The sequence below is a fragment of the Pectinophora gossypiella genome, chromosome 26, assembly GCF_024362695.1.
Source record: "Pectinophora gossypiella chromosome 26, ilPecGoss1.1, whole genome shotgun sequence".
Lineage (NCBI taxonomy): Eukaryota > Metazoa > Arthropoda > Insecta > Lepidoptera > Gelechiidae > Pectinophora > Pectinophora gossypiella.
Window position 1 is genome coordinate 1,042,387 of NC_065429.1, and position 25,456 is coordinate 1,067,842.

The 25,456-nt window shown below is 39.8% G+C and overlaps 2 protein-coding genes across 2 annotated transcripts in view; both read right to left on the bottom strand.

Moving 5' to 3' along the window:
• Positions 1–617: 617 nt before the first annotated feature.
• LOC126378282 (uncharacterized) lies at positions 618–12,314 on the bottom strand. Its single transcript, XM_050026475.1, has 11 exons — positions 12,243–12,314; positions 11,216–11,420; positions 9,335–9,423; positions 7,923–8,125; positions 6,532–6,642; positions 6,255–6,430; positions 4,916–5,108; positions 4,199–4,327; positions 3,163–3,387; positions 1,836–1,944; positions 618–915 (listed from the first exon to the last, which is right to left on the bottom strand). Exons 1-11 carry the CDS (start codon positions 12,312–12,314, stop codon positions 640–642), a joined length of 1,788 nt encoding a protein of 595 aa, XP_049882432.1. The 3' UTR covers positions 618–639.
• Positions 12,315–18,008: 5,694 nt separating this feature from the next.
• LOC126378424 (LIM and SH3 domain protein Lasp) overlaps positions 18,009–25,456 on the bottom strand; it is a 35,725-nt gene continuing 28,277 nt past the window's right edge. Inside the window, exons 5-8 of the mRNA XM_050026779.1 lie at positions 23,289–23,996; positions 21,419–21,528; positions 20,513–20,560; positions 18,009–18,771 (exon numbers count right to left, since the gene is read on the bottom strand). Of these exons, the coding sequence (XP_049882736.1) occupies positions 18,628–18,771; positions 20,513–20,560; positions 21,419–21,528; positions 23,289–23,996 (1,010 nt within the window). The 3' untranslated portion in view covers positions 18,009–18,627. The remainder of the gene's footprint in view (positions 18,772–20,512; positions 20,561–21,418; positions 21,529–23,288; positions 23,997–25,456) is intronic.

Consider the following 25,456-nt stretch of genomic DNA (forward strand, 5'->3'; position numbering starts at 1 on the left):
TTATCATAATTTAAACACAATACCGGGTTCTTACCGCGTTAAATTCAGGGATATAAGACGGTGATAAAACGCGAGGACACAATGAGTGCGGTTTGTCGTAGTGAATTCCGAACATTCCGACATCAGAAACAAGCGGCAAAGAAGAAGAGTATACAGATATGTTTGCCCTTAGAAAATTATGGATTTACCTACTCTACTACAATTTCATCAGTCATCCCGTGTTTTTTTTAACCTGACTTAATGTAGATTTGCCGCAGATGGCATTAACTACTTGGCCGGACAAATGGCGAGCGCTGAAGACTCTCATCCAGTACAACGTTTAAGACAACAGGCCTGAGGGTGCCCAGTTGGGCGCGAACCGCGGCTCAGGGCGTCGTCTGAGATGAAAAATATTTGAAAGAATTAATCGACCCCTAGCGCTGATTGAGGGAAATCGTCGACTACGCCGACGGGGTCGGTATCGGGGTCCTGAAGTGTGTCATTCCGTGATGAGCACTTGCAACAGTGTTGAAATATCGGGAGTCTCATATCCGTGATTTTAACGCGTTAAGAACCCGGTATTATGTGTTTAAATAAAGCTCTTTTTACGGAAGTTTTGCGAGATTTTACGTGGGAACTGAATATTGCTGAACCTGAATATTACACGCGAATAATGGTGGTACCTGGCTCCCAACGGTAACTGGTGATACCGCTCTTTACTTTCTCGACAAAGTTGTTTATAATCGACGGTTTCTTAACGGTTTCCATGCTTTCGTAATAGATTATGTTGGTGGAGGGATCACAACTCAAAGTTTCCACGGATTTGCGTCCCGAAACCTGCGACGCGTCGGTGTCTGGGGTCAGTGTGGAATTGGTGTTCACTCGCCTGACTTCTCTTACGCTCTGTACGTTAATCTTGCCCGCCTCAGCCTTTACCTGCAAGTACAATAATTATTTATTCCTATAAGTACCTTATGTAGAATAGGCTGAAAGGCCGCAAAAGTTTCGCCAAGTGTGTGTCGCCTCTACGTGATGAGGACCGCTCTAAGGAAAGATGCAGGATCTGGCAGGAACGGGTACACCTCCCAAAACCTTTTGTTTCGCCTTGATTTTTCGCCCGGTCTTGATTTGCCTTGGCTTACCTGGAAGTCTCTAAATAGACTTCGGACTCAGGTGGGCTGAAGTAAGGACAATTTGTTCAGGTAGGGTTTCTCGGATGGCTCGGACTTAAAGTGCAAGTGCGGCACTGTTCCCCAAACGATGGAACATCTTACATCGTGTCCTGCGTGCCCGAACACCTGCACGCTGGAGATAGCGCCATATATACTTGTGGCCAAGTTTTGCGCCGATACTATTTAGTTTGCCATTGACGAAGAAGAGATGTAGAATAGAATATATAATAGAATAGAAAATGTTTAATATAAAAGGACATCACACACAAAGACAAGACAATTATATCACTTAAAAAAATTCACAAAACAATTACAAAAAGCATAGGAGGATGTTCATTAGAATGATCATAAGGTGGTGGTGGACGTCCTGAGATAAAAGGGCCTCACTCAGCACAAGTCGCGAGGTGAAGGCGTAAGGTTTATATTCGCTCGAGTTTGAGCTCCTCGTTGTTTAACTACTGTCATAGAATATGGAATAATACTGTGTATAGAACGGCAACTCTCCGCTCCCCACCAGCGTCTGAGCTAGGTTTACCTCACCCCCTCGAACATAGTTTAGACTTGAATCGTATGGCGACAGACATCACACACACAGATGCGCGTGTACGATAACGTCAATGTGTAGTGTCTGTGTAAAACGAGGTTGTTTGTATGAAGTGTCCCGTGTGCTATTGTGTTACGCACCAATTCGCTGCGCCGGCGCCGCCAGTCGGTGATGCCGGCACAGCTGTGGAACTTGCTGAATTTCTCATGGACACCGTGTTCCACATCGACGTGGAGGCTCAGCTGACGTCTGAGGATTATCATCGAGGGTCAATGGTCATTCATAAGCGCACGAGTAGATCCTAAAGGGGTAGTCAAAGGGAAGGTAACTGCCTCTGTGGTCCAGTGGTTGAGCGTTGGTCTCACGATCCGGAGGCCCCGGGTTCGAATCCCAGAGGGGACATGTCACAAAAATCACTTTGTGACCCCTAGTTTGGTTAGAACATTACAGGCCGATCACCTGATTGTCCAGAAGTAAGAAAAGCCGTGCTTCGGAAGTCACGTCAAGCCGTTGGTCCTGGTTACTACTTACTGATGTAAGAGCCGCCAAAGGCCCCTGACATGACTCATTTAACAACTACATTCATCAGTAAGTAGTATAGTAACCGGGACCAATGATTTAACGTGCCTTCCGAAGCACGGATCATCTTAATTTCGGACACAGGTGATCAGCCTGTAATGTCCTAACCAAACTAGCGATCACAACGTGATTTTTGTGATATTTCCCCACCGAGATTCGAACCCGGGGCCTCCGGATCGTGAGTCCAACGCTCAACCACTGGACCAGAGAGGCCGTTATTACAAAGCGACAATAATTGTAAACGCCTGCACAAGCTACACAACGCGCTCGACAACTATTGCCTTTATAATTTGTCAGGCACTTATTAGTACTCAACCATCACACTCACCATCACTACATACGTTGGTTATCCACCTCAGGACCCACACGATAGAAGAAGACCTAAAGTAGACGACAGGTCGACATGGCAATTCTCTAGTGACGTGACGTTTTCAACATCGATATATTTTTATTATGTATGTAACAAAATGTGAATAAAATAATACCACGTTTTCATTTAAGTTAATATTTATTCATTGACAGAAAAGTAACAATAATTTTTCCGTTCAATGTCACAATTTTCTAACACTTTTCTAGCTAGTTCTCGAGCTTGAGAGTGAATTATTGGTTTTTTTGCTTGAACACGCGACGAAGATGCAACCGTAGCCATTTTTAAAACACAATAGTAATAAATTATGTGAGCGAGATTATAATCGATAAACGCGGTCGATACGGACTCGTGCGACACTAAGACTAAGACGCCGCGGGGACTGTGCGAGTGTGCGGGGCGACCCCGCCTCCGCGGCTCACCTCATGCCCCGATTGCCATGTCGACCTGTCGTCAACTATAGTACACGTCCCAATTGGACCACGGAGGTCGGTCGTAGTCGGGTAGAAACTTGCAAAAACCTGTAATCGAAGTCCTCGCCGCAGATGTGGCATTTGACAGGCGAGCAGGAACACTTGGAGGTCAGGTCTGAGAACGCTGTCGTCTTGCTCTTGTCCGCCTTCCGCGGCATCAGCTCGCTGCAACTGGCTGTGCGCTTGTCAGAACTGACTGTGCCGCATTCTGTTACCGTCTCTGTCTCCGCTTTAGACGAGTCTTGAAGCGAGTGGAGATTCGATTCTGAGTACCTGGTATTAAGCAAAACGTCTGTTCCAGTCTCTTAAACATACATAAACATAAACAGTCTATATACTTCCCTCTGCTGGGCACAGGCCTCCCCTCAATCAACCGGAGGGAGTATGGCGCATACTCCACCACGCTGCTCCAATGCGGGTTGGAGGAGGTGAAGGTGGTGTGACGGCTTAACGTGCCCGGCCGTCCGAAGCACGGAATCATCCTACTTTTTCGGACAATCAGGTGATTCACGCCTGGAAAGTCCTTACCAGAAAGGACAGTCTCACAAAGTGATTTCGACAATGTCTCCATCGGGAATCGAACCCGGACCTCCAGATCGGTCTCTTAAAAATATATATATTTATTTGCGCGCTATAAATATCCTCGCTTTTCTCTATCGAAGGTTGTCTGGAAGTGATCGCTTTTAGCGATAAGGCAGCCTTTGTCCACTTTTAGGTATTTTCTTGTACCTTTTCTATGTTTGTGTGTGCATTAAAGTTTTAATTAATTAGTTCACTACAGTAAGTGATTATATTTCAATATTTTATTTTATGAACTCAAATTCAAATTCAAAAATATCTTTATTCTGTAGGTATCATAGTTACACTTTGAATCGTCAACTTACATTACGAACGTCTCATCCGCCTAAAACTAAAACTACTGTTTCTTTTTTAAAATTAGTGTTGCCATTTTAAGAAAAATAAAACTTACTTATAAAAATTAAATTAATAAAATTATGTTTTTTTTTAAATTAGAATAACTGACTCTTGTAACAATACGTAGTATTATTCCTTATTCTATGCTGAAACGAAGAACGGTACCAACCGGCTCTTCTTGAACTCGCTGAGCATCTGTTCTGTATCCACCAGCTTGTCGAAGAAGGAGACTATCTTCTTCAACTTCTCTTCGGGCACGTCACACTTCAACTCCGGTTCAGTTTGGGTGTTGCTTACCCTGCAATAACAACATACAACCATAGACCTCGTATATCGTTTTGATATAGAAACTATTTTCATCGTTCAAAAAGAGCAGTTCGCGCTATTTATAATCTGCGTCGTCGGGACTCTTTAAGGGAGCTGTTTAAAGAAATAAATATACTTACTGACAGTCGCAAGTAAATATATTTATGAAAACATTATGTAAGTATGTACGTAAAAATGTATCTCTCCTTTCGAGAAACTGTGAAAGGCATACTTATAATACAAGGAATAAAAATAATTCGGAAAATTTATGATTAAGTACTGATTATTTTTATTATTTTCAGTTCCATACTGTTGCGACCACCGTTTTTCCGTAAAATACTTTCTCTCTGACGTTTACGTTGTGTTGTTGTTGATTGTTGTTGTCTGTTGTTGTTGTTGTTGATGTGTTTCTGTTGATGAGTTGTTGTCTGTTGATGTTGATTGTTGTTGTCTGTTGTTGTTGACGAGTTGTTGTGTTGTTGTTGTCTGTTAAGTGTTGTTGTTGTCTGTTGATGTGTTGTTGTTGTCTGTTGTTGTTGTTGTTCACGTTGTCTGTATACCAAGGACCTGTTTATCTCACCTCTGAGACTGCCTCTGCGTGGATGTCGCGGAGGCGTGGACTTGGCTCTGGTTCAGCTTCGAGATCCCCAGGTGTTCGTTCTCGTGCAGGGTCTTGTCGTACTCCAGCTCGAAGCCCTCGTGGCAGTAGTGGCACACGTACTTCCGATCCGTGAAGTGGCAGAGGTTCAGGTGGTCGTTGTAGTTGATTATACCTGATGGAGGTGATTTGTTGGAGTTACACATTGATTTACCACTACCGTAGATACAGCGCTTGATACAAAAATGCGGCGAAAACTTGGCGCTTGTTTAGCTATACATTCGTACACAGCGGTATATACATTCAATAAAATCTTGGCAAATTAAGAAAGTACGCATCGTCTTATTACGTATATTAGCGCGTAGTGCTTCGTAACGCGGTCGTATTATACTGCGACTCGGCTTGACCGGGAGTACTTGTTTCAGTGTATTTTAAACAAAAATAATAATTTTGGTGGGTTTTACTGCGAAAATTAAAATGCTTGTACTATGATAACATGCACAATGTCATTATTTATTAGAAATATGATGAAATTTTTACCACGCACTCCCCCGTGTTGACAGTTCGGCGCCTAATCGCGCACTGAGGTAAAGTACTGTCAACGTCGCTAAATTAACAGTAGGTACCTTTGCGTCCCACGTTTTGAGCGCTGATGTTCAATTTACTGTAGTAGGTACTTAGTAAATATATGGAGTTACAATACATACATTGTCATCATCACCCTAGCATTATTTAAATAAAACATTAGGTCACATACCTCTGAAAACGCATTTCTCGTGAATGTGGCTTTCCTCACGATGTTTGTGGATGTCGATGTGTGGCGCCCTTTTATAATAAACTATCTATTCTATTATTTTTTCTATTCTAATTTTAAACAAGAAAACGTAATAATAAGTACGACATTTTATCACGTTTTTCTATGACGTCACAGTGTGCTTTTTCATACAAATTATGTAACATAATGATTTCGTGTTTTGACGTTTAGTAAAAAGTAACTCATTTGACACTTCTCCTTTCCATCCACCTTAACGTAAGGACACTTCATCACCACAATTACTTTACTACTTTTAATTTTATTTTTATTTTTTGTTGAATCTCACACATACATAGCTTAAGACCATTTAATATTTACCTACAAACTTGTAATATTTTTAGTAAGACCTAAGGGAAGTAGCGGGACATTCCCAACTCAAGTATCCTCATTACTTACTGGGAAGTCCTATCCACGAACAACTGTTAAGTATGTACTTTCAGAAATAAATGACTTTTTTTTTAATTTTTTTTTTTGACTAGTTTGAAACTACCCTATTGTGGTCCTCACCGTAAAACATCATCTTGCAACCAACGATAGGACATTGTCGTGGCGTCCTATCAATGAGACAGTTCCTCTGGACGGATTGGACGCAGGACAGAATCGTCGGAGTCTTCAGGTCTCTGAGAGCCGATTCAGAGTGGATCTTCTTCGGCTTGCGGAACCTCCGGATTCTCAGGCCCCGCCTGAGAAAAGACATGATCTTTCAGTGGAACGCCGATTAGAAAGTACCTAATTTCTTCGCGTCAATTAGCAAGATTAAGTATTGTAATACATCGTTGCCAACCTGCGCCTTCTCTCGCAGTAGTCGTGCGCGATATTATTATCACTAGCGGCGTAAATGTGGCCATTCGGTAACACATAGTTCCTTGGCTTCTCTCTCCTTAGACCGAATAACCTGAAAACAAAAAAGGCTAGCTTCAAACTCAATATTATACCTTTATTTATTACATTGTTTTAAGTTTACGCGGTTATTATCATAATTAAAGCACATAATAACGGGTTCTTACCGCGACCGCGGGAGTCTCATATCCCCATTTAAACGCGGTAAGAACCCGTTATTATGTGCTTTATTTATTAGGCAACATAGTTACACTTTGAATCGTCATTGTTTACATAGCAAACGTCTCATCCGCCTAAAGCTACTGCAGCTTCTCACAACCTCTATAGCCGGGGAACAGAAGCTGCAAGAAAAACCTCGGCACTAGGGCCCTAGACGTTCTTTAAAAATAAACATAAGACTGTTAAGTATACAATTTAGTAATTTGGCTGCCTAATGTCAATTCCCAGACAGTTAATCCCATGCATTCATATCTTCTAAATAATCACTAACCTTATAATACCTTTTCTACAAAGTTGGGCATGTCGTAAAAACCGACAGAGGGATTGCGTACTCTAACATGATGGACTAATGTTATGGGCGATAGGCTGATCCCTTATCACCATAAGGTTCATCATATCCATCTTAGGACTTCGTATCAACAGTGGCTGCAAGTTGTCTTTGATTACTTGTGGCTCTGCCCACCCCATTTGGGATTACGGGCGTGAGTTTATGTGTGTATGTACAAAGTTTCTATTTAATTACTTTCGTAAGACCGTTCAAAGGTAAATTCTGAATGTCAATCTTATTGTAAAAACGTATACATTGCCCTTAAAATATTTAGTGGTCTTATGCAGTCGACTGACATGTACAGCAAGTTTATTTTTATTCCGGGTATTAACAATGTGCCGAACACTATTTTTTCCAAACAATCATACTTAGTTGATCATAGTTATAAATATGCATGATCATAGATGGCATAATAGTTGAGCCGTGGTAGCTTAGTCGATAGAAAGCTTGCCTCTCACTTTGAGGTCGCAGGTTCGAATCTAGCACAGGCCTAAACCAATGATTGTCGATTTGTTTTCGAATTTATGTTTGGATTATAAATGGTTATCACGTGCTCAGCGGTGAAGGAAAACATCGTGAGGAAACTCGCATTCCCGAGAAATGCATTTTCGGAGGTATGTGACCTAACCTAATCTGCATTGGGCTGGTTTTCCCTTCGGGTTGGAAGGTCAGACAGTCGCTTCTGTAAAAAACCGGCCCTGTCAAATGTTCAGGTTAGGTAAGCGGACCCTGTGGTAACGGGATAATGGGAGCTAATGATGCATCATAGTTGGGGAAGCCTTACTAACCGCTGCAAGAACAGCTGGAACCTCGTGGGCTTGTTCCTGTGCTCATTGATGCACAGGTAAGGTACAGGGTGCTGCAGCTGTTGCAGCATGTCAGCTCCTGGATTGAACTCATGGTCCGTGCACATGCTAGACGGCTGCACCTCCAGGGGGGAGCACTTCACCGACTTCTCCGCTGTTATTTGCGTCGAACACGAGCATTGGACCTTCGAATCAAACCAGAATCTTCTTATCGTGTGGGTTGTGAGGCGGAATACCAGACTCATCAACCGTGTCAGGGTTATGATTGAGCCGCCAAAGGCCCCTGACACTCACCAGAATTAAAAAGGTGTAAGTAAGTATTAAGTCCTTCATACGCACACTAATTTTAAGAGCCACGCTCTTGTCGGTGTAGCATTCTCCATGCTACTTTTTTTTGGAAAATTCGAAAATATTTATTTTTCACAATTGGCTTACATATTTAACGCTTTTTTGAATGTCAAAAATTAAATTACATATTATGTATCTAGCTGTAAAACTACTACCGCATCGGAATCTGTAACGCTGAGGGAAAGACGTGGCCAGAAAACCTCCCAGCACAGGGCCCTACTCCCACTGTTACATGTTTTCCTTTATTTTTTAAGTCCAGTTTGAAAGAGGGAAAATAGAGCAGTGGATACCCTCTTGCCTTCCGCAGTACTCTGTCTGACGCGAGTGTGATGGCGCCCAGAGTAGTCTATTTCAAAGCTGTACTAGGACTCCTGTCCTGTCTGTGTGTAGGATTATGTAGGTGGCTCAAAAAAAAGTATGCATGACATTTTATCAAGTGTTTCCATGATTACACAGGTTGCTTTTTCTTCTTCAAATTCAAGTCATTACGTGTTCTGACGTTTAGTAAAAAGTAATTGATTTGACTTGTTGGTAACTACCCTATAGGGGTAGTCAGAAGTACATCCGACGCAAGATGAACTAACGTTAACCGTTACAATTACAATCCACTATTCTTTCCAAAAACGGGGGACATTTTCTTATTTGTAGCAAAATAGAGTCGAAAACAATAAAGTATGTTGGTTCTGTGACTGAAATTAATATTATTGTTTTTACTTATTAACGGGGAATACAAAAATGTCAGTAACGAGTTAGGTAAAGGAGAAGCAAGCAAAATTATCTTGTAGACCTATTGGATAAGATTCATAATAACATTATATACGCTCACGACTTTATCCCAACTGGGATAGTCAGAGGTACATACTCGCTAAATGAACTTAGTACCCACACCTCACCGAGCTTTCTGTTAAACAACGTGATAGGTGAGCCGTATCGCCGTCTATAATGGTCGAGGCGACTGTGTTAGTGAAATTGATAACTCATTGGTGCAAGTTCTTTACCGGGGTGCAAACCAGCGTTCCAGTTGTCTTTTTTGTTTTTTTTATTACCTTGAGGTCTCTGATGACAGCGGAGGCGATTGACCCCTCCTTGTCTTCAGACCTGACTGAAACATCGCCGCTTGAAGATTCTGTCGTTCCTGAGAATTTAACAATAAGTGAAACAACCCGATTCCCGCAAACAGCTCCCGATTTTATTTAAAGTTACATACATACATACAGAAACTCACGCCCGTATTCCCCGAAGGGGTGGGCAGAACTACAAATAATCAAGAAACTATTTGCAGCTGTCATATTTTTACTACATGCAACACTGACAGCTAATGTCAATGTCAAATGACCCTCCTCGCTCTCTCTCTTTTGGCAACTGCACTAGGCATGGCACATTAATTTCCTGATGGTGCTAATTCCTGTAAATACCATCTAATTTTATTTTAGGTTATATCTGTCATTTTCTTATCCGCCGAAAAGGAAAGGGACGGGTAATCGACAAGCATAAAATTTATGGAACACACGTCAATTTTAAGCACAAATCTAAAACAACCGTCTAAAAATTCGCCCGGGTTATTCATTTATTTACTTACTCATTCTTCCTAAAATTAAGAGCTGTCAATCATCCGTCCCTTTCCTTTTCGGCGGATAAGAAAATAACAGGTATAACTTAAAGTAAAATTAAGAGATGTCTGCAGGAATCGGGGCCATTGTTTTTACAATCAAAATAAATCCGTGTACTCATGTGAAATTACGTTTCCATTATAACGCTCCCTCCCTGCGGCTTCACCGCCCTACACAACTACAACAGCAGCCACTTTTGAAACATGGTCCTAAGGTGGATAATGATAAACCGTATGATGATAGGGGATCAGCCTATCGCTCTTACAAATGATCCATCATGTATTTAACGTGCATCATGTATTCTTTGTATTTTAAGCTATACCCGTCATTTTTTTATCCGCCGAAAAGGAAAGGGACGGATGATTCGCAGCTGTTAATTTTAAATGAACAACCCGGGCGTGTAATATAGGCATCTTGCTCATAATATGTAATCCGTTTGACGTGTGCTGTCAACTTAATTCTGTCAAGTTATTGGCCAATATAACATTTTGGAAGGGTTTTTTAAACTTCTGCCTAAAATTGACGTGTGTTCCATAAATTTTATGCCTGTCGATTACCCGTCCCTTTCCTTTTCGGTGGATAAGAAAACGACAGGTGTAACTTAAAATAAAATTAGGTGTGTACTGGAATTAGCACTAATGAAGGCTTTGACTGCCTTTCCTCAAAGAACGTTAGGGATCCCAATGGCCAATCAGCTCGCGGCAACAAACACTTCAGGACCCCAATACCGACCCCGCCGGCGTGGTGGAGATATGTAACATTATTGTCATCTGTATTATTTTAACGGACTCCGTGGTCCAGTGGTTGAGCGTTGTGCTTACGATCCAGAGATCCCAGATTCGAATCCCGGTGGTGACATATCACAAAATCACTTTGTGAGCCTTGATTTGGTTAGGACACTGCAGACTGATCACCCAATTGTCCGAAAGTAAGATGATCCGTGCTTCGGAAGGAACGTCGTTCGTCCCGGGTACTACTTACTGATGTAAGTAAGTAGTTGTTACATGAGCCATGTCAGGGGCCTTTGGCGGCTCAATAGTAACCCTGACACCAGGGTTGATAATCTACCTCATAACCCACACGATAGAAGAGAAGATTGTAACCTGCGCAAGCGTCGGTCTTGCCAATGCCAGTGTCGTTTCCTCCTCGAGTGCGGCCTCTTCACCATGCTACTAAGAGGGTAGGCAGAGATATGTAACGTTATCGAAACCTGCGCAAGCATCGGTCTTGCCGATGCAAGTGTCGTTTCCACCTCGAGTGCGGTCTGTCCTCCATGCTACTATGAGGGTAGGCAGAGATATGTAACATTATCGTAACCTGCGCAAGCGTCGGTTTTGGTGCGATGCGAGCGTCGTTTCCTCCTCGAGTGCGGTCTCTCTTCCACGCTCTGTGTGTTTGTATAGTTGTCGTCCTGCTCGTACGTCTCCGGCAGTATACCGATCACGCTAGCGTCGTAGATTTGAAATAACTTCTTCAAGCATTTATATTTTGCCTTCAGCACTTCGTGTTTTTTTTTAGGAACCTGATATTGAAGAAAAAATATGTATTGACTAGGGAATTCAATCCCGACTCGAGATCCCGCGGGATTGGAAATATATTTTCGGGATCGGGAGCGAGATTTTCGGGATGTAATAGTGAGGTTACTTAACTGTACGGATATGTCTGGTTTACTTTTTAATCAGTGGATCGCTAGGCAATGATGTCGCCGACGAACTGGCAAGGAGAGGATCAGACACCAGGGTATACGGACCCAAACCAATCCTGCCGATACCTTTCAGTCAGTTACGCTCGTGGATACGGGACCATACCCAGCAACTACACAACGACAGATGGGCACAGCTGCCCACATGCAGACAGTCGAAGGATATCATGCTTATGATATCCAAGAGCTTCACTCGCCGACTGCTCGCTTAAACAGCAACGACCTCCGAATAGTAGTGGGCAGCATTACGGGTCACTGCCCACTCAACAAACATTCTATTTAATTTAGGGATAACGGACAGCCCACTTTGTAGAGGCTGTCTGGATGCAGAAGAAACTGCCCCCCATGTAATCCTGGAATGCACGGGAGTGTCAGCATAACGGGTAAAAATCCTCAAAGGAATAGGGGTCGATCCGCGAAGCCTGTGAAAACCCAGGTTTCTGAGCTTCTGGAAGGAGTTAGGTTGGCTTACGTAGTCAACAATAACACGCATAATAGGCCATCTTAAGAGTCTAAATGCGGAAAACAGAGCCCACTAACATAACGGGTATGTACGGGGGTGGAGTGAAGACGTAGTGTGTGGCAACAAGCCGATATTTATTTATATAATTATATTGAGGCGAATACACTGCACCAACTCACCCATTTATTCACTCTAGCATCTTCTTCAGACTCATTCTTCTCCGGAATACTAGTCAAATGTCGTTTATACATTGATGCATTTAAATACTCAGCGATATAGCACAAAAATTTAGTTAGGATGTAGAAAACGACACCGGTATAAACCCCCCCAGTGTCATACACGTTCATGCCGGGAACGTGGAATTTGCCCAGGTTTTTGTATGAACCCTATGTTTGTTGAAATACGCATAGTGCAGTGACATTCTTCGTGCCCCAACTGAGCGGTTTGAATTAGGAAGTCGGTTGAGTTTTTTATAGACAAGTTGACAGAAACTTAGTGAATTATATTCTCTTTGGTTGAGGGACTTTTTGGCGGGAACGGAAACGGGACGGTAGCTTTCTTCATTGAATAATCTAATTAATTACTTAATACGAAGTGGTGTTTTGTGGTTAGTAATCGCATTAATTTAGTCGGAAAACATTCGCGGTAGTATTATATCGAAATATTAAATAAACAAAGTGTACCTATCTATTTTCGCTTCGTGCCAACAAGCCGCTTCATTACTTGGAGTTTTTGAGTTTTGGTACGTTTTTATTGAGTTAAATAGAGAAAAGGAAACTTTTTTGTTAGTTCTAGATCTCTCTTTATTTGTCGGTGGGGTAATCGCCATCATTACTCCATAGATAGGGTGTGTAGAACGGTGGTTGCCCCAATCGCCTTCCGTTCCGCAGTACACCGTTCAATTTCTCAATCGGTGATGTTCCAGCTAGAGCCCTACATCCTCCATTTCCTCGGCCTTCAACCAGTACTGATACCGCTGCTGCCTGGCATCAGGGGTGCGCTTTTGAAGTAACGGCGCCTACTCGCTACGTCACAAGATCGTCTCTTTATTTTCGTATCTTTATTTAGTAATCAGAATTTCATAGTTTATCTTGAACCTAGTACACGACCCAATTGTTATAATGTCAATATTGAAAAAAGCCGCCAAAAGATCGATGCGTGCAGGTAGCAAATAAAAATACAAGATTACATAGCTTAAATTTTATTAAAATATTACAAAGGCACTACCATTGGACCGCTTATAATACTGTTCCTACATAACTTACCTTGTGATGAGAACAAACACCAATAAACATTGCATTCCTAACTTTTTGGCGGCAAGTTTCTGCGGCCATTTTGTTTTCTACATCAGATTTCATCCAATCAAAACTTCACTGGTGTTGCCATACGAAACGTATGAACGCTACTATTAATTTTGGTAGAATCGGGGACTTCCCTGGGTACATTCTCAAAAAAAGAAAATTGCGCTGTACAGATTTGCCTTCGTTTAACCTTCTAATTATATAGTAAAATAGTAAAACAGACATATGCATCTTTTATCTTGGTTTTTGGGTGATGAAATGATGTCCCTTTTTATTACACCCGTTATTATTCTGATTTAAATAAAGAGAAGCAATATACATCCAAATATTAATTGACAATTATTTCTATACATGCTTCTGGAAAGCCCTTTAGGTTATGTTTTTGAACAATTATGTACTCCAAGCAATGAGCAAATAGGTAATTATGACGTTAAATCTGTACAACGCCATCTATGTTGTTTTTGGGGAACGTAGCCTGGAAAGTTCCTCATTATTTAGTTACATACATACATACATAAACTCACGCCCGTAATCCCTAATGGGGTGGGCAGAGCCACAAGTAATCAAAGACAACTTGCAGCCACTGTTGATACGAAGTCCTAAGCTGGATATGATGAACCTTATGGTGATAAGGGATCAGCCTATCGCCCATAACATTAGTCCATCGTGTATGTGTGTCATCATGTTGATGTGTCATTATTTAGTTATGATAGGAATATCTAAGTTGCTTGCTTTGCTCAAAAAGTTAAGAAAATATTAAACAATATTACAATCTATTGGTTAAAACAATAGTTAAAGACAAATGAAAGAATAAATAAAGTGTTATCTAAATAAGATACTAATTTGTCCTAACTACTAAAATAAGCATGTTCATAATTAAACAATTTAAACAATATTTGAAATCTTTTCGACTTAAATAGGGTCTCTTTTATTCAGGTGTTAGTGACATCGTAACGAAAACTTTCGAAGGATGATTCAGCTCATTATTCCGAGTTAAGATCAAGTGGAAGTTTTAGAATTGAAAATAATTAAAAAAAAAAACGGCGGAAAATTCCACTTGACATTAACTCAGAATCATGGTCTGAATCATCCCCCTCAGTATTCGTTACGATGTCACTAACACACTGTATATGTCTCTGCTATTATAATATTTTTGAATAATTATGTGCCCGAGGAAATAGGTTACCACGTAGCGCCATCTGTGTTTCTATTAGGTTATCTACTTCATCATTGTGTTAGTGTAACGTGAAGTTGGTCACAATCTTTCAAGTGTCAAATTATCTGTCAAATATGATGTTGTCAACACTGCTCGCGCACCTACAGTCGAATTAAGACCCTATTTACAGTCAATAAGACCTCTGTATACATTAAAATTAAATATAGGTACATAAGAACAAATGTAACCAACACAGGAATGTGCAATTCATAAGAATTACGAAAACTAAAAAAGAAATTATTATGCAATTCTGCACAAGTATGCATTTTTTTTTTTTAACTTAAGTTTGCTTTAAAGTTTCTTTTTTTATTTAGACACAGCGGTCGGTGCCGATGTCAGCCAATGACAGTTTCAAATTCTCGATTTTGTTTGTTGTTCAATTTCCTACCCTAAGTTCCCTTAAACACGGTTTCTTTATATAAAATTTTATTTCTACAAAACAGTTTGATATAAAAAATATCTTATTTAGTTTTTTTATTTATAACTAATTATAAAAAAAGTGTATTTACAAGGCATTTTAATGGACATTTTTCAGAGTAAAAACTTTTTTTTTACTTTTTTTCGGTATTCATGCTTTGTTTTAATTTGTTTTAATCCCGATATCAATCATGAGAGGGGGCTTATACCACACCCGCGAAACTCCATTAAAAAAATCTCATACTTATGTTGCCCCTAACGCGTAAGTGGAACCGAGATAACTAACTAAACGCAACTAAGTTACGAGCCCCGAAGTATACAAAATTTTGGCGGCGAGGATGTGCTGCCGCCAAAGGATAAGTTCGTGGTACCGAACAGAGCATAATACCCCGGCTAGTCACAAGTTGGTAGTGTGACTAGGGATCGACGATCCACGTGAGTCATGTTGGAAGTTGTATATATATGCGTCTCGCTGTGCAAACTTCGATAGCGCGTTTCAGGACTGCTTTATTGAATGTGGCGCCATCTGTTGCATGTGGGCGGAACTAGCTGGCCAACTAGTTGGGTCCGCCACACATATATGAACATTTTGTTACATTTATATTCTGATCTATGGATATGTTATAATAAAAAACCCTATTAGTAAGTTTGAGTACATACATACTTACAAAATGATGCACATATTTGTGATAATACAGTTATGTTTAATATTACATCCAGTCCAAAACTATAATTAACTTAAAAAGTAAAAGGGAACACTTAAAAAGTTTTTAGGAAGTATTTATATTCATAAAAAATAATAATCTTGCATTGGTATTTGTAACTTAATACAAATAAATATTTATATTGTGGCTTAAATGGAATGAGCTATGTTTAAAATGTACATAGTATTTTATAATATTAGTTACTTTTTAAAACTGTTAAAAGTATATCTAAGTTGTGACTCGTCACATCACTACTTTTAATTTATTTTTTTTGTAAAAAAATGCGTAGTCCGGAATGTCATAAGGTATAATAAATAGTGTCAAAAACGGAACGTTTTCAAGTTTAAAAAAGATAATGAATTTACATTTTTAATTATATAAAACATTAATACTTTATGACAAGTGTTCAGGTATATTTAATATTCACTCTTAAAACTTTCAAAGAAGGGGTTAGAAAGGCCACATTGAAGCAATTCATCTAAAAAAGCAATATTGCTATTTGACATTTACGCATATTAAAGTGCGTAGAATTAACATACGAGTGTAAGTATGTTTGATTGGATTATACAAGACCATTGGCACAATTTATCCTTGAAAGTGTCAAGCGTGATTTAAAAAAAAAAAACACTGAATTATACAGCGTGTTAGTGACATCGTAACGAAAACTTTGAGGGATGATTCAGACCATGATTCCGAGTTAATATCACGTGGAATTTTCCGTCGCAAAGGTATTGAAATGGAATTGAAAATAATTAAAAAGGCACTAAAATTTTCATGAATTTTCCGACAGGAAATTCCACTTGATGTCAACTTAGAATCATAGTCTGAATCATACCCCTGAGTATTCGTTACGATGTCACTGACACCCCGTACAAGTACGTATGGGTGTTAGTGATACCGTAACGAATAATGAGAGGGATGATTCAGCTCATTATTCTGAGTTAATATGACGAGGTTTTTTTTAAGTAAAGAATTGAAAATAATTAAAATAGAACAAAAAAGTATGAATTTTGAGACGGGAAATTCCTCTTGATATCGACTCGGAATCGTGGTCCGAATCATCCCCCTCAGTATTTATTACGATATCACTAACAACTTGTATAAAACAATTACATACAATTTTATATACGCTTAATAAATGATGTTCGTATATTCCATCACATTTTCTTATAACATAAGTAGGATTAAAATTGCTTATTTTTTAAAGCATGAGTAGTACCTTATTTCTTTTTAAAAAGCTACAATTTACAATTTTACAACTGGCAACCACCTGTTTGGTAGATTTTCAATGTTGCCATGAATAATAATTGGTAGTTTAGTAGATTTTTTGATAAGCTTTGTGTTTTATGTGTAAAGATATAGTTATGTGGCAAGGATTGAAAACGTATTCTAGCCATAATTTGTTAGGTTTTATGTCGGTATTTTTCCTGACTCTCCAACCGCAACTTTTAAGAAGATAAAATATGAAATATTAGTTAAATACTCTATTGTAGAGTGCATGAGAAGGATCCTAAAATTTTCTTCAGGAATGTGTTCAGGGTGTTTAGGGAGTTAACATACTAAAAGTCTCCGCGTCTAGGGGGCAAGCCGGAGTGGGGGGGAAGGTCCCATTTTTGGGTTTTTCGCTTATATCTCAAAAACGGTGCGTCGTAGAGAAAAAAAATCTACCATTAAATGAAAGGTCATAAAATTTCCTACAACATTGTCATTATACACTTTTCTGTATTCCCACCCGTTTTCGAGCTACGGGCTTCGGAAAAGTGACAATAAAAACAATACCCCCAAAAGTAGATCTTAGGTCCACCATCTTATATTTTTGAAGCCGTCCCTCTCACGCACTCTACAACCCCTTTCGATGCATTTGTTGACCGAACTACAATCGTCCGTAAAGATGATATGTTTTATACGACATAATTGCATTGAATCATTGGTGCTAATTCCTGTAAATACCACCTAATTTTATTTTAAGTTATATCTGTCCTTTTCTTATCCGCCGAAAAGGAAAGGGACGGGTAATCGACAAGCATAAAATTTATGGAACACACGTCAATTTTAAGCACAAATCTAAACCAACCGTCTAAAAATTTTACATCCGTCAATAACCCGACATAGTAAGTAGACAGCAGGTCAAACGGATTGCATACCAGCAACGTACCTTTTGATTCGCCCGGGTTATTCATTCATTTACTCATTCTTCCTAAAATTAAGAGCTGTGAATCATCCGTCCCTTTCATTTTCGACGGATATGAAAATGACGGATATAACTTAAAATAAAATTAGGCGGTGTCTGCAGGAATCGGGGCCATTATGTATGTTATTTATACACAATATTTTTTTTTTATCTTTATGTTATTGCCAACATTTTTAAGGCAAGACTTGTGAAGGCTCTTGCTAAACTAGCATGCTATGTTTGCTAAAAATAAAAATATATTGGTTAAGGACAGGCCCAAAATTTGAGTAGGATATTTGATGGCTAAACTTGACGGCAGTACATAATATAGAGTTGATATTACTATTCATCGCCTTACCGTATTGTCCTGATAACTAACTCTCTGTGAATTCCGTTACCTCTGCCTATCGCAGAGGGAAATAAGCGTGAACTTTATGTATGGGTTACGAATACAATTATTTCTAGTTTTAAGTCAGGCGGTAAACGGTAATATTAACTCTATGTTATGTACGACCATCAAGTTTAAGTCAAATCAGTGGTGAAATAATAGCCGTCTTGTGCTAGAGGGCCGGGGTTCGATATCCTACCAGGTCAATCAGTAAGTCAGGACTCGAAATTCATGCATATTTTTTTTTACGTGAATTGTTTAACAGAAAGCTCAGTGAGGTGTGGGTACTTAGTTCATCTTGCGATGGATGTACCTCTAATTGGCATAGTCGTGAGCTTATGTTAATGTTGGTTCGCCTCAAGCGTTCGCTAGTGCATGGTCTGCGCGGGCGCAAGCTCCACGTAGTTGGCGGGCAGCATGCCGGTGCGGCGCGTGCGCAACACTTGGCCAGTCATCCAGCCCTCGTCGATTGACGTCACGTTGGAGATCAGGTCGCCTTCGCGGAATGATACCTAAAAATAAATAAACATAAAATAAAAAAAATGATAAATTATGATACCCGGGGAAGACCGTCATTATCAACAATAGTCTAGTTTTCAACTAGTCAAATCAGTCACTTTTTACTGAACGTCAAACACAAAATTACTATGGATTTTGTATGAAAACCCAAACTGCGACGTCATGGGAAAACGTGACAAAATGTCGGATTTATTGTATTGTTTATCATGATTACATAACATAAACTGCCTATATACGTCCCACTGCTGGGCACAAGCCTCCCCTCAATCAACCGGAGGGGGTATGGAGCATACTCCACCACGCTGCTCCATTGCGGGTTGGTGGAGGTGTTTTTACGGCTAATAGCCGGGACCAACGGCTTAACGTGCCCTCCGAAGCACGGAATCATCTTACTTTTTCGGACAATCAGGTGATTCAAGTCTGAAAAGTCCTTACCAAACAAAGGACAGTCTCACAAAGTGATTTCGACAATGTCCCCATCGGGAATCGAACCCGGACCTCCAGATCGTGAGCCTAACGCTCTAACCACTAGACCACGGAGGCTGTCCGAGGCTGTCGGAGGCTGTTTATCATGATTAAAATTCATAAATAAGTTAAATAGAAAAAAGAACATGTTTTTCGTTAGTCTAAGATCTGTCTTTATTTAGTAATCAGAATTTCATAATTTATCTTGTTCCTAGTACAGTCATGAGCAATATAATGTACCCACTTTAGGACTCTGTCGCACTAACATATTTGACATATAGTGAGACTTACAGTTCAATTTGTCAAAAAAGTTAATGTGACATGGTACCGAAGTGTATACATATTAATGCTCGTGACCGTACACGACCCAGTTAAAGAGTTGAAGAGGTAGGCTTAGAGCTTAAACACACACCGGACACTTCATTCAAAAAACCTCGTTTTACACAGACACTACACATTGACGTTATCGTACACGCGCATCTGTGTGTAACGTCTGACGCCCATACGATTGAAAACTAAAGTGAGACCGAGGGGGTGAGGTAAACCTAGCTCAGCCGCTGGTGGGGAGCGGAGAGTCGCCGTTCTATACATAGTATTATTCCTTATCCTATGCTTTATCCCCCAATCTCTCCTTTTCTGTAACTTAAGAAATCAGAATCATTTATTCAACGTACTTATCACGGATAAACTTGTTGAAGGTCAATGTAATTTTTGCATTTTGAATCTACGTCATTTCGCAAGGTGTTATGGCTGAGGAGAAGATATGACACGAAACTGCAACAGCGACACATCTTTTAAATCAATGAGGGTACATTACAAGTTATTTAATAACTAGAGGAACACATTTAATACCAGGCATTTTTAATATTGGCCCCGATTCCTGCAGACACCTCCTAATTTGACTTTAAGTTATACCTGTTATTGTCTTATCCACCGAAAAGGAAAGGGACGGATGATTGTCAGCTCTTTATTTTAGGAAGAATGAGTAAATGAATGAATAACCCGGGCGAATTAAAAGGTATCTCGCTGGTATGCAAACCGTTTGACGTGTGCTGTCAATATAATTCTGTCGGGTTATTGGCCAGTGTAAAATTTGAAGACGGTTGTTTTAGATTTGTGCGTAAAATTGACGTGTGTACCATAAATTTTATGCTTGTCGATTACCCGTCCTTTTCCTTTTCGGCGGATAAGAAAATGACAGATATAACTTAAAATAAAATTAGATGGTGTTTACAGGAATTAGCACCATTATATAATATGATAGCTTACTTCATCGCTGTCATTCGCTTCGTAGTCGTACATCGCGATGTATACTCGCTGAAACAAAAAAAAAGACATGATGACAAGCTATTTTGTCTAATCATACTCTTCTTCTATCGTGTGGTTTGTGAGGTGGATTACCAACCTCATCAACCCTGGTGTAAGGGTTATTATTGAGCCGCCAAAGGCCCCAGACATGGCTCATATAACGACTACGTACTTACGTCATTAAGTAGTAACCGGGACCAACGGCTTAACGTGCCTTCCGAAGCACTGATCGTCTTACTTTCAGACAAAGGTGATCAGCCTGGAATGTCCTAAACAAACTAGGGACCACAAAGTGATTTTTTGATATATCCTCACCGGGATTCGAACCCGGGACCTTCGGATCGTGAGCCCAACGCTTAACCACTGGACCAAGGAGATCCCTTCCTTGCATGATAGTGGATATTTTTTTTTTTTCCGTGCATATTATAATGCACAAGACGATCTTTTAATATACTATCGCGGAGCTCCGTGCGTCGTTAAGTTTGCGGACGAGTGGAGTGCAAAGTTGAGGTATGAACTATTTGCTCATACTTGTATGGCGCGCGTTTTGCGCTCACTTGGTCCTTCCAACCTTTCTTCCGTTCTGTGGTGGTGATACTGAAGAAATAGGTTATAGATTTGGTATATTTGGTATGACTTTGTTGAATATAATAATTATTAGGGAGCGGGAAAATAATGTGTGTCATTCGTAGTTACTCCATTTTGTATCTCTCTTTATTTGGCGTTGGTTACTAGCGCCATCTGTTGGTTCTTTTGGTTACTGCTTTACAATTTTCCTATCATAAAATATGGACGTAGCCAGCTAGCTAAACTAAATTGTCACAATAGGTTTGCGCTAGATGGCGCTTGTCTGTGACAGATAGATACCTGGTTCTGCTGATGGTGGTTGGAGACACGTGACTGCTCAGTGGCCAGCGGGTCCAGGTCCGCCACGCGACCTATTTGTCGACTCTGCTGCTGTTGAACTTGATGGGAACCTGGTGGTAGAAAGGAGAGGTGAAAACTTCTATCTATACAGAGTGTTAGTGACATCGTAACGAAAACTTTGAGACCATTCTGAGTTGATATCAAGTGGAATTTTCCGTCGCAAAATTATGGAACTGAAAATAATTAATAAATACACTAAAATTTTTAATAAATTTTCCGACAGGAAATTCCACTTGATATCAACTCAGAATCATGGTCTGAATCAACTCTCTCAGTATTCGTTACGATGTCACTAACACCCTGTATATGTAAAAGTGAAACGTCACTGATTGACACACTCACTCGTCACGAAATCTCGAAAATTTCGGGATCTTCGCGATCTCGAATTTGCGATCTCGAGTCGGGATTGAATTCCCTAGTCCGGGGTGAGCTATAGACTATCAGCACGTAGAAAAGGCCTTAAAGTTAAAAAGGTTAAGCGAGTGAAAGGCAAAGAATATGTATCGAGGCACAGACAGGACAACCAATAAACCGGACAAATGAAATTAACAAAAAACAAAATGATATAAGTACTATAAGCAACCTGTAACTCTTCCAACACATTTACTTAGATCACAAAGTAAACTTAATTTTTTTCGTTTGACAGTTCTGAAAATTGGTGACCAACCTCATTAACTCCTTTTTTTCTCATAATGACAGATTTTCAAAAAAAATATTCTCAAATAGACAGAAATACATGTGGGATATAGAAATAACACTGGATATTTTAAATATCTTTACTCCTTATACTTTAACAAAATCCTCTAACCCGACCGACATCGCACCATCGACTCCCCTTTCTTACTTTTTAAAACTGCCTTACGTCCCATTCATTAACCATCCTCCTTTCATACCATAAGCAATCAAATTCCCATTCATTATCCTTCCGTAGTAATCTTACTTTCCTACATACATGTAAGCAAAAAAAAGAGAAATGTTCAATGGCCAATAGCGCGGCGCGATTATATCGAGGATTTCTCTATTTCGCCATCCAACAACTAGATGTCGCTAACCGTACAAGCTTACATACAATAAGCGCCATCTAGTGGCGGCGTGTCGTATCATTATGAACACTTTGATCATCATCATCGCCAGCCCATTAACGTCCCCACTGCTGGGGCACGGGCCTTCCCTATGGATGGATAGGTAGATCGGGCCTTAAACCATCACGCGGGCCCAGTGCGGATTGATGGTTATTAACGACTGCTATGCAGCCGGGACCAACGGCTTAACGTGCCTTCCGAAACACGGAGGAGCTCGAGATGAAAACTTTTTTTTTGTGGTCACCCATCCTATGACCGGCCTTTGCGAAAGTTGCTCAATTTCAACAATCGCAGACCGAGCGCGTTTACCGCTGCGCCACCGAGCTCCTCCACACAAATACTCGCCTTTCACACACAACATATATCCTTCTTCATACAATCCTTCCACACTTTCTTGGGTCGTGCCCTACCCCTATATCTATCTAATCTACATTCACACTCATAACTGTCCACGTCATATGCCTTTCATCCTCACTAGAGGTGTCAAACCAAAAATAAAATTTAATTTCAGGGGGGTTAAAATGGCCACATCGAAGCAATTCATCTAAGAAAGCAATATGGCTATTTGACATTTGTTTGCATTGCGCACTTACTTTTATATGCGCACATGTCAAATTGCAACATTGCTTTCTTAGATGAATTGCTTTGATGTGGCCATTTTAACCCCCCTGGATTCCAAAGTCAGACAAATCTTTTGCTTATAGTACCTACTTATTTTTTTTACAAACCTCTTTTAGCATCACTAGTGCTGTTGTAAATGAGTGTGGCTGATGCTCTCTGCGTGTTAGGCGGCGCACGCGGCCCGTCACTAAGGGGGTCGTAATCCTGGATCCTGCCTATCTTCTGTTGACTACCAACCCCGTAATTTTGCTGCGTATACTGCCCGTAAGCATATTGATTCTGATTTATATTTTGATTTTGATTCGGATGCTGGTGTTGATTTTGATTCTGATTTTGATTTTGATACTCGTCGTATTTCGGATACTGATTGTAATACTCCTCGTATTTCTGTTGTCTGTAATACTGTTCTGAATATTCTTGCTTCTGATACTGTTCGGGTTTCGTTTGATAGTTTTCTTGTTTATTCTGGTAAACTTCTTGTTTCTGTTGGTACGGTTCTTGTTTTGGCTGATACGGGTCTTGCTTTTGTTGATACGGGTCTTGTTTCTGTTGATACGGGTCTTGCTTTTGTTGATACGGGTCTTGCTTTTGTTGATACGGGTCTTGTTTCTGTTGATACGGGTCTTGTTTCTGCTGATATTGTTCCGGCTTTTGCTGATACGGTTCTTTGAACTGCTCCTGTCGGTACGGCCGGCTCTGGTACTGGGTCACTGGGGTCTGGTAGTGGTTCTTGGGGGGCAGGTTCGGTGCCGGGGTCGGTAGCATCTCCGTGGCGTAAGTTTCGAGTTGTTGATGGTAGTTTTCTGATGGTACATCTATGAAGCGTGCGACAAACAAGTTAAAACATATAGATGAAACACCTGGTCATTGAATAAGATTTGATTATGACGTTATATAATGCAGATTTGCCTAGAGTATTCATTCACTAATTGGCCTGACAAAATAAATGTTGAGCACTGATGGCCCTTTCGGTACTTCGTATTACGGTACTTTGTATTAACAGAAAAACAAAGAAAAGGGAAAAATAATAAATAATATTTTTTTAATCTCCAAAAACTTTAATAAACTTTACTAACTAACTAACTTTTTTTAATAAACTTTAAAATCGGAATTTCTTTCTTCAAAGTGAATAATGATAAGATGATTAATAAGTAGTAACTCTTCTTATTCATTGACCAGGCTTAAATTATGGCATTGGTTAGCAATAGTGAACTTCTTCCATGATTCACAATTAGATGAACAATCGTCAATGCGGATTTTAATGGAACTAATTAACAAGTCATAATAATTTTATAAAGAATCTGCGACAGTGGCGCCGCGACTGAAGGACATCTTTTGTGGCGCGAACTATACAGAAATTCGTATATTTAGTCACATCCCTATAAGGCGGCAGATTTTTTAAAATTATAACTTTGAAAAACAATTTATAATTGATATGAACGCCTATACTGTACCTATGATCCATAATAAATATATTTCATTTCATTTCATTTCGAAATACGCGCCAACAGTATTAGTGCCGACGAAATTCTGAAATATCCACTTTATCATTACTGTACTGTGATCGTTATCCGTGGGCCATATTCTGATTGCCAAACCATGGTTTGTGCTCAATGGTGCTAATTCCTGCAGACGCCATCTAATTTTATTTTAAGTTATACCTGTCATTTTCTTATACGTTGAAAAAGAAAGGGACGGGTAAACGACAGGCATAAAATTTATGAAATACACGTCAATTTTAAGCAGAAATCTAAAACAACCGTTAAAAATTTTACATCGGCCAATAACCAGACAGAGTTAAGTAGACAGCACGTCAAACGGATTACATACCAGCGAGATGCCTATTTTATTCGCCCGGGTTATTTATTCGTTTTAAAATTAACTTGTTGATCCGTCCCTTTCCTTTTCGGCGGATAAGAAAATGACGGGTATAACTTAAAATTAAATTAGAAGGTGTCTGCAAGAATCGGGGCCATTATATTGACAATCAGTACATGCCTCTACAAATAACGACTGCAGCAATGCAAAGGTCCATTTTTCTTTTTTAAGTTATGATTTCATGATTGACGAATGTTTAAAAGTATTTTTACTTTTTTTGACGCGACTTATTGTAGATTTGCCACTTAGCCAAAAGATTGAAGATGTGTCACTGCTCTTAAATGAATATGATTCAAAAGTCCAAATTGACGATTGTTCGGTCACGAGCATTAATATGTATACACTTTGGTACCATGTCACATTAACTTTTTTAACAAATTGAACTGTAAGTCTCACT

Bases quoted from the DNA above. Each gene is read 5' to 3' on its own strand.
- LOC126378282 (XM_050026475.1), bottom strand. From the start codon at position 12,314: ATGTATAAACGACATTTGACTAGTATTCCGGAGAAGAATGAGTCTGAA. The intron at 5,109-6,254 runs GTGAGGACCACA...CACCTCCATCAG, and splicing joins TTGCAAGATGATGTTTTACG to GTATAATCAACTACAACGAC. The intron at 916-1,835 runs GTGCGTAACACA...TTGTACTTGCAG, and splicing joins GGCGCCGGCGCAGCGAATTG to GTAAAGGCTGAGGCGGGCAA.